At 33.9% G+C, this 15,166-nt stretch overlaps 2 protein-coding genes across 9 annotated transcripts; one reads left to right on the top strand and one right to left on the bottom strand.

Annotated features, from left to right (window-relative positions):
- The first annotated feature begins 738 nt into the window (after positions 1-738).
- On the top strand, positions 739-7,471 carry LOC137819362 (uncharacterized). Of its 8 annotated transcripts, none has more exons than XM_068623183.2 (14): positions 1,090-1,241; positions 2,228-2,642; positions 2,841-2,932; positions 3,314-3,472; positions 3,667-4,003; positions 4,356-4,474; positions 4,559-4,631; positions 4,701-4,921; positions 5,374-5,430; positions 5,504-5,675; positions 6,201-6,323; positions 6,406-6,576; positions 6,879-6,938; positions 7,018-7,471. In XM_068623183.2, the coding sequence occupies exons 1-14, from the start codon at positions 1,198-1,200 to the stop codon at positions 7,141-7,143; spliced, it is 2,169 nt and encodes a 722-aa protein (XP_068479284.2). In that variant the 5' UTR covers positions 1,090-1,197; the 3' UTR covers positions 7,144-7,471. The 8 variants fall into 8 exon arrangements, 7 of the variants coding, with proteins under 7 accessions (XP_090152151.1, XP_068479284.2, XP_090152153.1 ...); XM_068623182.2 differs by having other exon boundaries at positions 1,112-1,241; positions 2,225-2,642; XM_090296025.1 differs by lacking the exon at positions 2,841-2,932 and having other exon boundaries at positions 739-1,241; positions 3,678-4,003.
- Positions 7,472-7,858: 387 nt separating this feature from the next.
- Positions 7,859-12,359, bottom strand: LOC137819363 (protein MODIFIED TRANSPORT TO THE VACUOLE 1). The gene is made up of 5 exons (XM_068623184.2): positions 11,790-12,359; positions 10,692-11,441; positions 10,320-10,475; positions 8,725-9,657; positions 7,859-8,264 (listed from the first exon to the last, which is right to left on the bottom strand). The coding sequence occupies exons 1-5, from the start codon at positions 11,994-11,996 to the stop codon at positions 8,223-8,225; spliced, it is 2,088 nt and encodes a 695-aa protein (XP_068479285.2). The 5' UTR covers positions 11,997-12,359; the 3' UTR covers positions 7,859-8,222.
- Positions 12,360-15,166: the final 2,807 nt, after the last annotated feature.

A 15,166-nucleotide genomic window follows, 5' to 3' on the forward strand; every position in this document is an offset into this window, starting at 1 on the left:
TAAATTATTAGTTCTATAATACTGATCTCTCTGTTTATCAGTTTGATTTGGCCTTTAGGTTCATTGTAGTAGGAGTAATCAATTAATGTACCAAAGTGGGAAAATATTTCAAAATTTGAAGTTCTGTATATAATTGAAGAATGATATTAAAATGTGATTTTGAATGGTTTGTGTATTTTTAATTAATTGCAATGGTTCCTCATTTTCCTATATCAGAAGATGAAAAAGATTTCATCGTATCACTTGCTCCCTACGTAAAATTTTCGAACAAAACATCAATCCATGTTGAATTCGAATAGAAATTCAAATTGGATTTCGAATTTTTAATTTCTATTTTTTTTTCTTAAAGTAGTAATTTTCTCAGTCGATTCGTTTTTTTCAAATTGTTTTTCGTTATTAAGAAAAGGTAACGAAGATAAAATACGAGCTTGTTTTATAGCAATTGTAATTAATCGTTGTTGTTTTAAGGTCAATCTATTTACGCGTCTAGATAATATTTTTCCTTGTTCACTAATAAATCGACAAATTAAACCCATGTTTTTATAATCAATTCGGTCCCCCGATTGAATCGGGGAGTAAAATTTTAAAAATAATTGTTCATTATTTTAGAACTTGAAGAATATATCATTGTTTTCTTAAAAATAATTGAACTCAACCTGCACTTGGTATTTTTTATGTACAATTTTTTAGCCTTTTGACAGTAGTACGGTTATATCATCTGACTTGCATGTATTACATATGGTTCCACAAGAACTTAGTTAAAAAGATTAACTAAAAGTTAAAAGTGAAATGAAGTTAATTCAGTCCTAACTAAATCATGTTTGTACTGTGAAAATGGAAATAGATACAAATTTGCATGCAAAGATGAACTGCTACCATATATATCCAACAGAAGCTTGAGCCTCATTAAATCAGAGCAACGTTTGGTGTTGTTTTTGACTTGTAAGAAGCACCATTGGGGACAAGTGCTGTGTTTTTTTGTTTTAAGGTTGTGTTGTTGTCCACATGCTAAGCATTAGAAAGAAAAGCTAATAGGAGCCAAATCCAAAGGGCAATGAAGTGTTGGAGTTGGTGAATTAATTATAAATTTAGTGTCTCTCTCTTTCTGTGCCTCGATGCCACCGCTCTTACACTAATTCATTATTTATATTTTCCAACATTAACATCTCTGTTTCTTCTCTTACTTTTCCACTTTCCATGGCTACTCACTTCAATCTGCAGCATCAACTTTTCAACTACTCGTAAGCCTCCTCTAACTCTTTCTTCTCCTTCCTGTTTTTGCTTTAACAATTGTTACAAACGCATCAAAATAACCCCTTGTGTCCTGTAAAGGAATAAATACTATTTGAAATATATTTGTGGATATTTTCCTACTTGAAAGTTGAAATTTGTTTCATGCATATACACACTTTGGAAATTTGGGTAGATTATACACAAAGATCATAACTAAATTTTGGAGTTCTGAGGGTGAGTTTCTATTTTTTTGTATATAATCCTTTCGCTACCCCTTTTTTGCCCAGTTATGAAATTAATAAGCCAATCATCCATGGGAACAAAACCAATTAAAAATTATCAAAGAAAAGAAAAAATGACCAAAGTTGTCAGAAGGTAGCCTTTTCTACAAAGTTAAAATTTTATCTTCTGAGCTGCTGTTGTTGATGTCCTCGTATTAATGTTGTTGTCAAGGCAATCAACAAGTTTGAGAGTGGTATGACCTTATAACAATTTGGAAGAAAAATGTTCATTATACATAAAAGTACATTGTTACTTGGATCCGTTCTGCATGAAATCTAGTAGCAGCTTATTATATATTGTATTGAAAATCTCACATCGACTAGAGATAATGACATTTTATAGTATATAAATGAGTACAAATCTCGTCTTATAAGCCGATTTTATAAGATTGAATTAGACTTAAAGTTCACTTCTTAATACGGTATCAAAATTATTTAGATCCTATCCTAAGGGGTGTCAGAGATCCTACATCGACTAGAGATAAAGACATTTCATAGTATCTAAGTGGGTGCAAACTTCACCCTATAAGCTGATTTTATAAGGTTAAGTTAAGCTTATATTCACTTCTTAATATATATGGTATTAGTCACTAGTTCAGTAGTTCCAATTCAACTAACTTTTTTTAAATATCTGATGTGTATGATTTGGTTATGCATTTTAGACATTGCATATCGTCAGAAGTTTATGCATCTGCTGTTTCGTCCTAAAGCAGATCCGTGGGGTTGGATGTCAGAAAAAGAACAACGGGTTATGCCCTTCAACATGCCAATTCAAATGTATTAGATGAGAGAAACAATAGTTCTTTGAATAGTAGCATGTTAGTTGGATCTCTGTCTTCATGTTACACATCCTTCAAGAAGTGCTCATCATCATTGGCAGCATCAGCTAAGACTTGTTTTTCCGGTACTGATGATCAAAACAAAGAAGGAGTTGAGGTTACTGATGTTACATCCAGTAGTCAGGGAATAGAACATAGTAGGGTGCATTGTGTAGTGTGGTCATTGCATGAATCTTCTGGGAGCTTTTCCCAAGCAATCAACTCACTTGGACTAGCAAGTGGTCCAGCTCTTGCAATGGCTTGGATTGGGAAGGATGTGCATGAATGGCATAGACGTATTGCTTATCAGGTACATGCAGCAAAATGTTCTATAGTGAAGAAATATATAGTTCTCTCCCACACATTATTTTTTTTTTACATTATGGGAATTTTGGATATAAGCCTGTTAATGAGAAGATGCATATACTTATTTCCTTCCCTGAAAAATCGTCATGAAAAGTTGATTGGATCTAATAATGAAAATACAACTTTTGACATGTGCATGTAGGTTGCAGTTTATGCTTTAATGAAAGCAGTAATTGATTTGGAGATATTGCTTTCACTTGAACGACTAAATGAATTTTCCCCAGTAAAAGAGATGTAAGCTTTTACTGTTTCTGCTTTTCTTGTGAATAGTAATATTGACATATATATAAGAGTTGTAACAAGTAGGAATTTTATCAAACCTTTGATTGGTGTGCATCATATTACATTTTTGTTGATTGGATGACTCATGATACTGAATTTTAATTTGTTGCTGTTTTTTAGGACCCATGATATTCTTTGTTGATAATAACTGATCTGTTTCATATAACAGATCTTTAGGGATTAAATGACTCTGCATATCCTGTTTTAATATCCAACACATTCACTATTTCTGATTTTTCCTTACACGTTACTAGTGGTAATAATGAATGTGATCTTGTCAAATACAACTGACATAACCATTACTTTCATCTGTGTTACTTCTCCTTTTTTCAGTTTGAGCCCACTAATGAATCAAATGGGAGAGAGCATTGAAATTCAACTGAAAATGAAGCATCCATATTTGGTGCAGTGGTTTAGAAACACTGAAATGCCACGGATAGCAGGATATTTTATTCCACTTCTAAAGAAGTGGTCCTTGGAATATGCAGGAAGGTTTGCTTGAAACAACCTTGTTTTCAGAAACATATTTTTGAACCTTGGATGGAATTCCTTTTTCTTAGTAAAAAAATGTCCTTACATTGGCTTGACTTTCAAAGTTTTCCTTCAAGTTGACAATTTTATGCTCATTTCTGTTAGATTCGCCTATATTTGGCAGAAGAAATTTAGCCTGACAGAAAAGTATTCAGCGGTATTGCAGGAATTATTGTGGCTATAACCTGTTGCAGTGCAGTGGTTAAATTTGGCTCTAGGCACATCTGCTGCTCCTTACTTGTATTGTCTCTTGAAGATGTTATGGTCAAGCTTATGGATTTTTCACTCAATCTTGCATCTATGGACAAGTTACACCAATTAGCAACTGAGGCAGGATTTGAAGAGAATTTCTTGTACCATTTTGGTGGGAAAGTTCTTCCCAGTGAGAAAACTGAGGACCTAGAGTTTTGGATTGGTTTGGCCCACAAGAAACTACTGAAAGCCTTCAGTGAAGAAAGCATCACTTTAAAGAAGCAAAATTTTCAGCAAAAGGTCAACTTGCAGAATTGTGAAGAAATTTGATGGATTAATAGGGCTTAATAGTATAATATTTATTAAAAATAATTTGCCTCATTCAAAGTGAATAGCAGAAGCATATAGGCTAACATATTTGGATAAATTTTAGCCCTGTTGATACAGTTGACATGAAGAGGACATACTTAGTCATAGTGCCTTTTTCCTTTTCAGTTTTATAAAAACAGAGAATATATTCCTAGTCATGTTGCATGATCACTTGACATGCCTGCCAAATAACCAATCTTGGTAATCTTATTATTTTGTAGGTGCATGCATGGTTATATATCATTCTGTTCTCAGACAGTTGTTTATGCTGTTCCTTTCACAGATACGAGCCGAGAGTTTGGCCACATTGGGACTTTTTACATATCTTGGAAGAAAGACTAGAATGTTTTTGTCAGCAATGGGCATTAAGGATCTTGATGGAGTAGTTAAGGACTTCCTCAGGTTGATCTCTTTGCTTGTTTTTACATTTTCAATCATTTAAATTTTCAAGATACTGATAGTGAAGATTCAATGCTTTGATTTTAGTTACCTGGAATGTGGCATTCTTTTCATTTATCCGGAATTTTCTTCCATCAGTGTGTACCAGTGTTTCATGGAGGTTAGTTTCTGTTAATTCAGCCAAGGTTGAGGTTAAAAACCTTTCATATGTTGGGATTAAATGTCACAGGTGGTAACAGATGAGATAGGATGGCTTGAATTTTATATGTCCTTTGTTCAAATAAACTGCAAGGAGAAAAGGTCTAAACATAATGCTAGGCAGGCAGAGAAAGAGATAATTTCTTCTGTAGTTTTCACTGTGTGCTATGATGTTTTCTCTGGGTTTGCACACTACAATCGCTCAACTCAACAATCATTGGACACAGCTTCACGCTCATACTTGCTTATTTGGTAATATTTAATTTATATATCAGTTTTAATAGTTTATATTAAGAATTAAGAAATGGACTTTAAGCCTAACTCAACCTCATAAAACCGGCTTATGAGGTGAGGTTTGCATCGATGTTGGATCTCTAACACATTTTCTCATGCCGAGAGTGACAGCTCGTGCGTGTGACAATATATTTATGAGTGGTTTGATAATAGCCAGATAGTGGGTGGCTTGATAAGCCCATCAAGCACAAGTTGTCACTCTCGGCGTGAGAAGGGTGTGTTGGAGATCCTACATCGACTATAGATTAGGACATTTCATAGTATATAAGTGGGTGCAAACCTCACCTTAAAAGCTGATTTTATGAGGTTGATTTAGACTTAAAGTTCACTTCTTAATAGTTTAACTTTCTTTGTTTAACAACAGTTACTATTAACATTGTATGTTTTTCATTCTCTTTTGAACATCCTAGTCAGGGTTTGCTGAGTATTTGTCTGCAATATCACTGGGCTGCTTATGACAAGTCAGGGTAGGATGGTTCTTGTTTGATGGATGCTTCACTCATTAAATGTTGCAGATCATTAATTAGTGCCTATTTGCAGGGAATCACTAAATACCATGGATCATGCTGCAATTGACAACCACACATCATATATGGGAAGTATAAATGGACCCAAGTTACCTCGGGTGTTTGAACTGCAGCAGATGTCACATGATTTAACTACAGAAGGATGTCCAGAGAGTAATTTTCGAAACAGTTGTATTTTCAAAAAGGTATGTTGGGAAACATGATTTATTATAACAAGGTATATAGCAAGTTAAGGAAATTCATTATCTTGATAAACTAGGATGTAAGTTGATTCCTGCTGCGAGACTCAGACACTCCTCTTACATAGATTCGTGTTCCATGTCCGTGTCGTGTCATTGTGCTACATAGGCTGGCTGCAAGTTCTACACTCAAATTTATCTAGCCCTTTTTTAATTTGCCTGCTGGGTTTTGATTTAATTTTTTTTATCTAGTGTGGTGATTTTTGCTTGAGTATTTTGGCAAGGATAAATGTTGGTTTTGCTGATTTTTTTTCCCATTAAGTATCCTTGGTAGTTGGCAACATATGCTTAAAGGATAAGAGATAATCTAAAGGATTTGGAGAAATCATTTAGGATTAGAAACAAAGTGAGTCTTGTTGTAATTGAAGTTAATGATAGTGATGAGCACTATCACTGCACTTGTGGAAAATCAGTTAGTTATACATATGCCTTCTTCTTTGTAACCAATGCTTCTTATTTTCTTAATCATAGGCTTCAGTTTCTGCAATCACAAGTAAGAAAACACATGAGAAAGACTCTTGCATTGACAAGTCAAATCCTCAGCGTGAAAATTTTATCAAGAGATTCATGATAAAATTGGCATCCACAAGTGCAGTAAGAGTTTTAATAGTGTGCTTCTGGTAAATGAGTAAGTTGCCATGACTCTACGTTTTTAATGTGTGGAATATTTTACTAGGACCTCTGGATGGGTACTGTATTGCTCTTCATAGACATTATGGTTGCTTTAGAGCTACTTTCAAGGCAAATGCATGGCTGCAAGCCTTCGGGGAGTCAAAGAAAGAGGCTAAATAGAACCTTGACTGACATAATTGTGCTAATTCCAGTGACAATCTTGATGCTACTTCCTGTGAGTATAAAAATGTTTTTCACTGTTAGTGCATAACCTATTTTTTTCTGTTTCTAGTATCTCTACTCTAGCATTTTCTTAAAGGATGACCACTTCATTTGAGAGGAAAAATTACAGGGGAGAAAATGTGAGACTAGGAGAAATATATACTTTACAAATTTTCCTTTCTTATTTGGAATGATGCAGACAGAGGAATTGATCACTGAATATGCAATTATAATACACTGTACCTATTATATTATTACTGGGAGAACTGTGCTGGAAAAATTTCAATGTAACATTGATTTTGATACTGTTTTCAGTTAACAGCTGTAGGCCATGCAGCCATTCTGGCAGCTATCAAGAAGTATATGCCATTATTGGTAACTTGTTGCTGCCTTGTCTATCAAGATTTTCTTTTGTCTTGACCCTACTCATGATGATGCTTGCTACTTTATGCAGATCCCTTCATCTTATTCTTCAGAGCGCTTGGATGTTGTAAAGCAAATAAAGCAGATTAGAGAGATGGGTGGCCAGTTACATTTGGCTCAGTTTGACCTTGAAGATCAACCAGCAACCATTTCTTGAGCATGACCATTTGGCTCAGTGCTTAATCATTCGAATCAAACTTCATAGTGTCAGTGCTTAATCATTCGAATTAAACTTCATAGTGATTGGTCAAAAGTAGAAAATTATTGCAGAGTCCTTCCAAGTTGCTTCAGTATCCAAAGGGATTATGTATATTTGGATAGCTATCATGAATACATTTTAGGGTGCTGAACATACCTTTGGAGTAAGATAACTTTTTGTATCAATTATTCTGAAAGTACTTCTGGAAGGAGTGCTAATACAAATATGTATTGATGCAATGAGGTATTAGTGTCATGATTATAGATAAAAAAAATGTACTTCACATTCATCATCTATTTGCTAATTAGTAAATATATAGATTATCACGTTTAAACGTTAAAATGAATGCCCTGCAATACAATACTCAATTTGATTACACGGGAAGCATGTTTAATAAGATCCCTGCTGTTAGCCTGCACTACCCTCATCCTGAAACTTACATCTAAATTGATTTCAAATTAAGTACATAGATTATAAGTATGAATTGAAATCTATATAAAATATTAATTTATGTAGCAGCAGCAATTAGAGCATAATATATACAATTATAACTCCACTGTATTGGTCTTTGATTACCATCCGCATAAACTGACAAAGGCTCCAGCATAGTTTCCGCGTAGTGTACAAGGCAGTTCTTCATTTCACACATAATGGATACCAATAAACATGAATGTGAAAAATCTAAGAGTTGTATTTTACTTGAAGCCTGAATTACAGTTGCAATATCTCAACCATTAACTACATACACAACATACTCAAGAAAATAAAACATTACAGTTCTCTACACAACATTCTTATGCTAAAATCTAATTCAAAGCGACAACCATTTTGAATCTCTTCATGTCCAAAATGTATTCTCATTTATTATTTTTGCTGTCAACATGGACATGTAGAATTGCATTTATAATGCTCCATCATTGCCAGAGAAAATCAACTTTTTGCACAGGTAACGAAACTATTAACTGTTTTGATCTATTAATGTCAATCCAGCAACTCCACACCGTAAATATCCTCCACAACAACACAAGATTCAAAGTTTAAATCATTCTCCTTGAATCACGAGTAGAGGTCATATGGTCCTACAAGCATGAAACAATGATAATGTTAATCCACCAAAAGCTAAACAACAGATATCATCTCAATAAATATTCTTGTCCCATGGACAGCATGGGGGCCCAAACGAGAACTTGTATTGTAATTCAGTTTCTTAAAACGAATTTTGTCATATTTTAATATGAACAGGAGTGTACTTCATTCATCAATGAAAATGCAAACCGGTAAATGATTTTTTTATTCAAAGCTATGTTTTCCAGGTGTTCTGTAATGAATTTTTTATTCAAACCTATGTTTCCACAGATTACCAGTAAAATACCAAGTGGCTTGTTTTTGAAGATAAATCACATTTTAAATTATTTAATTCCATCAAGTTGCTAAATAGAATACTAATGAATCTGTACTTCAAAAAGCAAAAATTCAAACCACATCCTTAACAAAAATTAAACCAATGGGAGGTACTTGTAAAGTATTTACACAACTTACAGAGATAAAGTCAAATGCTTTAGTTTCTTCTTTCCTCGAGGTGTTGATCATTGAGCTAGGAGTTTGAGTTTGAAAACTTGGTTGAAATATGTCTGGCAAAGGTGTTCTTCCATTGGGTCCAGCCATTTGAGTAACACCGTCATCTCGCATATTGATATTATTAAGGTGTTGGAAATTAGCCATTGTTGCTAAGAATTGCTGTTGAGCCAAAAGAGTTCCCATGGCACCGTAATTAAGAGACTGGGGAGAATAAGGTTGGTTCAACATGAAACCAGGCTGCATGTTAAAAGGCAGAGCACCAGTAGGAAAAATGGGATTTACATTCAACCCCGTTGGCTGAGAGCTCAACATGCCATCTGAAGGAATATGGTCAGTTAAGCCTGAAAATAAAGATTCAGATTGCATGGAAGGAGATGTTCCTGTGTGCTTCGTACTTGAGGTATTTTCCTCCATTGATAGGCCGGCCATTAAATCAGTAACAAGCTCCTTATGGTTTCCCTGCTCAGAATTGGAAGTAAAAATGTCAAAAAGTTGAGGATCACTGATATTCCCCTGCCTGTGACTCCCATGATTGCTCTGTTTATCATTGCCAACAGTCATCCCAGAAAAGAGATCATCAGCATGGTCCTTGTTCTCACTTGTGTGAAATGAAACATCAGCAAATGGATCATCCTCATTTTTTATTTCTTGACTAGCTCCAATAGAGCTGCTGAAATCTCCAAATAAATCATCAACCAGAGGAGGGGATGTCAAAGTTGATATATTTTGATCTGTTGTACTCTTTAGAGTGTCCTCAGTTCCGTGATAATCATCTGAATCACCAGTGTCTATCAAGTTAGGCAGCTCCACAACAGCAGCATTCTCTGTTTTCACAGCATTCTCTGAATTAATTGCAGAGCTGTTTGGCTGGCCTCCACCTAAAAGACCAAGAACCTGTCCATCAAGGGGCCAAGTGCCGAATTAAATTATAAGGGTTGATCTTAAACTTATTATTAGCTCATATTTTAAAAATTTACAAATGACACTTTAGACATTTGCTATAGCGTAAAAAAAACAGCACATTTACAAGGGTTTGAGACTCACAGGGAATTTCTTACTGGTATCCATACTTTCAAAGCTAACAACAAAATATTAATTATCAAATCTGTTCTGTTTCACAATTCAGATTCCATTATAATAATTAGCATCCAACCTACTCAGTCTAAAAAGTTTAGAACCAAAGTTTCAAACCTGAGTGGTTAGAGCTCTCTAAATTTGCTTATCACATTAGCTTAGAAACCTTTGATGATATTATCCAAAGTACCACCGTTACTTAAGGGACAGCAATAGCATTATGCACAGCTGACTTTAGTCTGTCACTATTGAATATTTTTAGATTAATATATAACCACAAGTTCAGTACAAAATAGTGATGTATTATAACCTTAGTTGACTATATGACCAATTTTTCCTCTTCCTGATTCATCTGTTTTTTCATTACCAAAACTTGAGGTAATTTAATCACACAAAAATAAATTGAAATAGTGTAAAGTGTAAAATAATCGAGATGGAATTTTAATATAATAACTATTCATTTAGGTAGATAATGAGGGTACCTTCACAGCCCTTTCCCGTAAAGAAACTTGCGGCGATTCAGAACATCTCAGCACCAGATCTTGGTTTTCAGTGAAGTAAGATTCCACCAGTGAAAAATGATCATCATCCTTCTTTCTAAGAATGGATTCAAGGACACAAACAGCTTTCATGCGAACCTGCAAATATTATTCACACATGTTTAAAAAAAATATCAATGCAAATAAAGATATAATGTAAAGTCAGCTATATTGTGATCCCAAAATACTTGGAATGAAAATAATCTGTAAATCCTAAAGACTTATATAGATAAACAAGCGCATGTCTGTATACTTCACATGGTCTTTCACGTGTAAATTTATATTTCTGTAGAAAAATCAACATAATAGACATGCCTGCCAAATTGGAGATTGAAGCTTCAGTTCAAGGGCATGACATAAAGGAAGTGCATCCAACTTTGCAGCCTCTGCTAGGAAAGCTTGAATTGCATCTCGAGTGGGTTGCAGGCGAACACCTCCTGAAGTTACAATTGTCTCCAGCAACTTAAGCTCTCTTGTCTTACTCTCTACATAACTTGCACCAGATTCTCCATTTGATGTTTCCGTCTTCGTTACTCTTGAATCCTGATTCCAAGGACCAGAGGATTGATTCTTTGAGCCTCCAAAACTACTCTGAGCTTCATTATGATACGAAGCTGGCTCATATCTGTCACCATATTCTGCTTCATTGGTCAATGATCTTCGAAGATTTGGACTTCTGTAGCTGCCAGGATCATTTTTCATCAGCGAATGTCCCTGTGTTAAGCTATTAATCCCTTGCTTAATTGACGCGCTTCCAATACCAACAACCTCACTGATAAAAGATTTCTTATCTTCCTGTGGCGGCTCATAGTTTTTATTCCCAAACCCTTGTATCCGCCGGTTTAGATCTTCAGCAGGTGCTGGCTTACTATTCTCTTCTGAAAATATGGCAGAGATAGCCTCGTGAGCAGTGTCTCTCACAGCCTTATTCAGTGCATCAGCTTTCAAAGGATCCAACTGTCCCTTGTAGTGAAACAACTGACGAACCGCCACTGAATGTCTCTGCATTTCCCTTCTGAACTCCACACCAGACTTCCCAACCACATACTTTATCAATCTTAAAGCCTGCCAACATTAACAAAAGCATGTAACACAGCATAAAGAGTTTAGATAAATAATATATGATGCAATTTCCAAACTCTGACACCAAAAACCAATATCACCCTTTCTCATATCCCCACCTCCAACTTCACACTCTATGACTACGAAGCTAATTCCAACTATCTCAATTTTCAAATCCACCATCTCTTTCACCCCTTATACTAACACTAGCAGCTATTCCAAAAACTCCCACACCCCAAAAAAAAAAGAGTATAGAAATAAATAAAAAAATTGAAATTTGAACCACCCAGATCCAACTCATCCAATCTCAATCAGGTTACATAAACCAAAACCAAATAGATTTTTAAGTACCTTCTGCTTCACAATTGGGCTTTTATGTTCCAAACGTTTTAAGACAAACTCCGAAATCTCCTTCACAATACTAACATGCGAAGAACGCAAAAGCTCGCTGATTTCCTCCAATTTGTAAACGGGTGTGACTTTATCTTCATCGGACGTAGCTGAATCGATCAACCGCGACCGCCAGTACGATTCCACCGCTCTTCGACTAGATTCCATTTTTCCCCAGATCACAACAACCCTAAACTCCCCAAATGGGATTTTTCAATGCGTAAACTTTATCAAAACCCGAGACGAATGCTAATTCTCTGAACTTAAACCCACGGATCGATCAAGAAACGACCACCCAGATAGAAAATCCAATTAGGGGTTCGAAAAGTCGCAAACTTTGGAGGTGAATCGAATGAACAACGAAGCTCCCTCCGATGGGGTTGTGAGATTTGGGGAAGAACGGAAGACGACGAACGACAGAGAAAGAAAAGACAATTTATGGCACCAAATATAAACTCGTGGAATCAACTTTCACTTATTTTCTTCGTCTTTCAACTAAAAACAATAACAAAAAAAAATATTTATAAATTTATAATAAAAAATAATTCTTACCTATTATTATTCAGACAAGATAGTAGTTAACCGTCTAATTTTTAATTAAACACTAAACTTTTATTTTTAATCTAGTTTCATAATTAATTATGGTGTCATCTTGTTTTATTATTTTATATATTATGGTGGAGAATTCGTTGGAGGTATTATATTATTTTTCTTGGTATGCATGATAAATTAGGTTATTTTATATATTAAATTGATGTTTGAAAAAGTGTGTTCATAAAAAGTCCATATTTGAATTTTAGAGATTAAATTGATATCAGTTTTTTTTACTGAACAGTGATATTACTTTATTTCCTTAAATAGAAAAAAAATTGACATGTATTTATTTTACCATTAATAGATTACATTAAGGAATATCACTCTACATTTGTAATGTAAAACAATGCCAAGTTATCTTTGTAAGAAGTAAAATAGAGTTTTATTTTATGATAAATAGAAAACGTGTTTCTATTAAACTAATTGTAAATTTTATTCTAGCAGATTACAGTAATAAAAGAATGTAACCCTTTAAGATCAACTTAATAATAGGAGTTTGAAAAGTTTTGTAAGAAAATTAAATTTAAATTTAATTATCATGTGATAAGAATAAATAAAAAATATTTAAACATTAAGAATTTTAAAAAAAAAGTTTGGTTTCTAACAGTTGGTTGTGTCCATCTTTTTCATGTTTGTATACTTTACACGCACGTTTTTCATTTCCCATTAATATTTTCTTTTCTTTTTTGATAATATTTGATATTATAACAAGAAAAGAATATTTCTTTCTTTCATTGGAATTTTTCAAATGGGAATACACACTCCACAATTTTTCCTTTTTGCTTACGCTCTTTGTTGATTTTTTTTTAAAGAATATTAACTAATACTATTAAAAAATATATGGTTATTAATTTCCTAAGTCGTGTTTTAAACTATTAGTTTATTTCAGTCAAAATAGAAGAAAGTCAAGAATAAAAAAATTTAATATCCATTTCTCTAGTCATTTTTTGTTACTAGAATCCAAAAAAAATCCAACTTTCTTACCAGTTGGTGAACTTATCATTTGATACATCTCCAAAAAGGAGAAAAAGAAAGATTGTTATCTGTCACATCACAGTAACTTTGATTCGGTTGGAGATGGGAAGAAACGTGTGAAAATATGTCTTTCTTTTTACACCCCATATTTTCCTTAAGAACTCCCTAATTTTTCAAAAAGACCATATTATTCCAAATAGCACCTATCCATAGTAAACAATTACGGGATGTATGAAAAACTTATAGGAGTGAAGAGACTGTTTCTTCCTGCACCTCCATAGGTTCTTCTGCCATCCTCATACAAAATGTGAAAATACATTTTTATCCTTCTTATGTCACTCTCATAAAATAGTTTTCGGATTATGTAATCTAGACACGCATTTGAAAAAAGAATTTTGGATTATATATTTTGGAAGCTAAAAAATACTTCTGGATTACATAATCCGAAAACTAATCATGCATCTTAAAAAAGGCTTTTGGATTATGTAATCCGAAAGCTAGTTACGAATTTGAAAAAAAGACTTACAGAGATTACATAATCCGAAATTATAGAGGGATATTTTGAAAATACAAAAATTTATGGAGGTGCAGGAAGAAACAGACGAGTGCAGAAAGAAAGAAAGAGTCCATCTTTGCTTCTTAAAAAAAGAGAAGCCCAGCTGAGAGAAGCCGAGAGAACCTTGGGCCTAAGAGAGAAATCATTAGCAATTAGTTTTGGGGATTTCTTTTTACACCCATACTTTTCTCCTACACTCCTACAAATGTTAAAGTCCATTGTCTTTGTTATAAGAAGGCTTGTTTAATCTAGAATACGCTTTCAAATTTGGGAGTTGTTTTTTTATTGTACATTTTTTTTGATTTTTTTTTCGCATTTTGAAATAGACTTGCGAGATAACTTTCATATTATACAATGTGAGAATGTTATGATCTTGAAAGGGTCAATATAATTTTGTTTTTTTTTTATAATTTTTTATGTTTTAATTAAGTAGTTGAGTGGTATTAAAAAGACATTAAGTAACTCTTAAAGAAAATTGAGTTTATCTTTGTGAAAACTTTATGAAGTAATGAGTTAAAAATATAAATTTGATCTTATTAAGGTAACTTTGTGAGAATCATCTCATGACTTATCTTTCATATTCTCGTCCTTTTATAGTAACATCAAATTTTTTTATCAAACTAAATATAAAAATAGTCTTCACTTATTTTTTCACTAGAAAATGACTTTTGAATCTAGAAACTTATTTTAAATTGCATAATTTCAAAGATATTTTTTTAAAAAATGACTTTGAAATGGTATAATTTGAAAGTAGCCCAAAGCTAATCCCAGGAAATCGTGAAGCTTCACAAGGTATTTTTGTCCAAGTGGAAGTAATCCGCATCTTCACAGACATGTCTATTCCACCGTGTCTCTCTTCGAGACAGTGCCCAGATCGTTATGCCTTTCGTACGGGTCGGAACTTACCCGACAAGAAATTTTGCTATCTTAAGACCGTTATAGTTACGACCGTTGTTCATCGAGATTTTGGTCGTCAGTCAGCTCCCCTATCATTAAGTTACCAACTTCATTGACCTTCCGGTTCCAGGCAAGTGCCAACCCCATAAATGATTTTACGACTTTACAGATACCTGTGTTTTTGGTAATTAGTCGTCTGGGTCTGACCTCTTTTATGAGGAGACACTCCTTCTTTCAAAATTATGGGACTATTTTAAAATAACTTTGAAATGACATAATTTGAAAGTCACTTGGGAATCCAAAATCTATTTCACAA

Source organism: Phaseolus vulgaris, chromosome 10, assembly GCF_051622355.1.
Source record: "Phaseolus vulgaris cultivar YP4 chromosome 10, ASM5162235v1, whole genome shotgun sequence".
Lineage (NCBI taxonomy): Eukaryota > Viridiplantae > Streptophyta > Magnoliopsida > Fabales > Fabaceae > Phaseolus > Phaseolus vulgaris.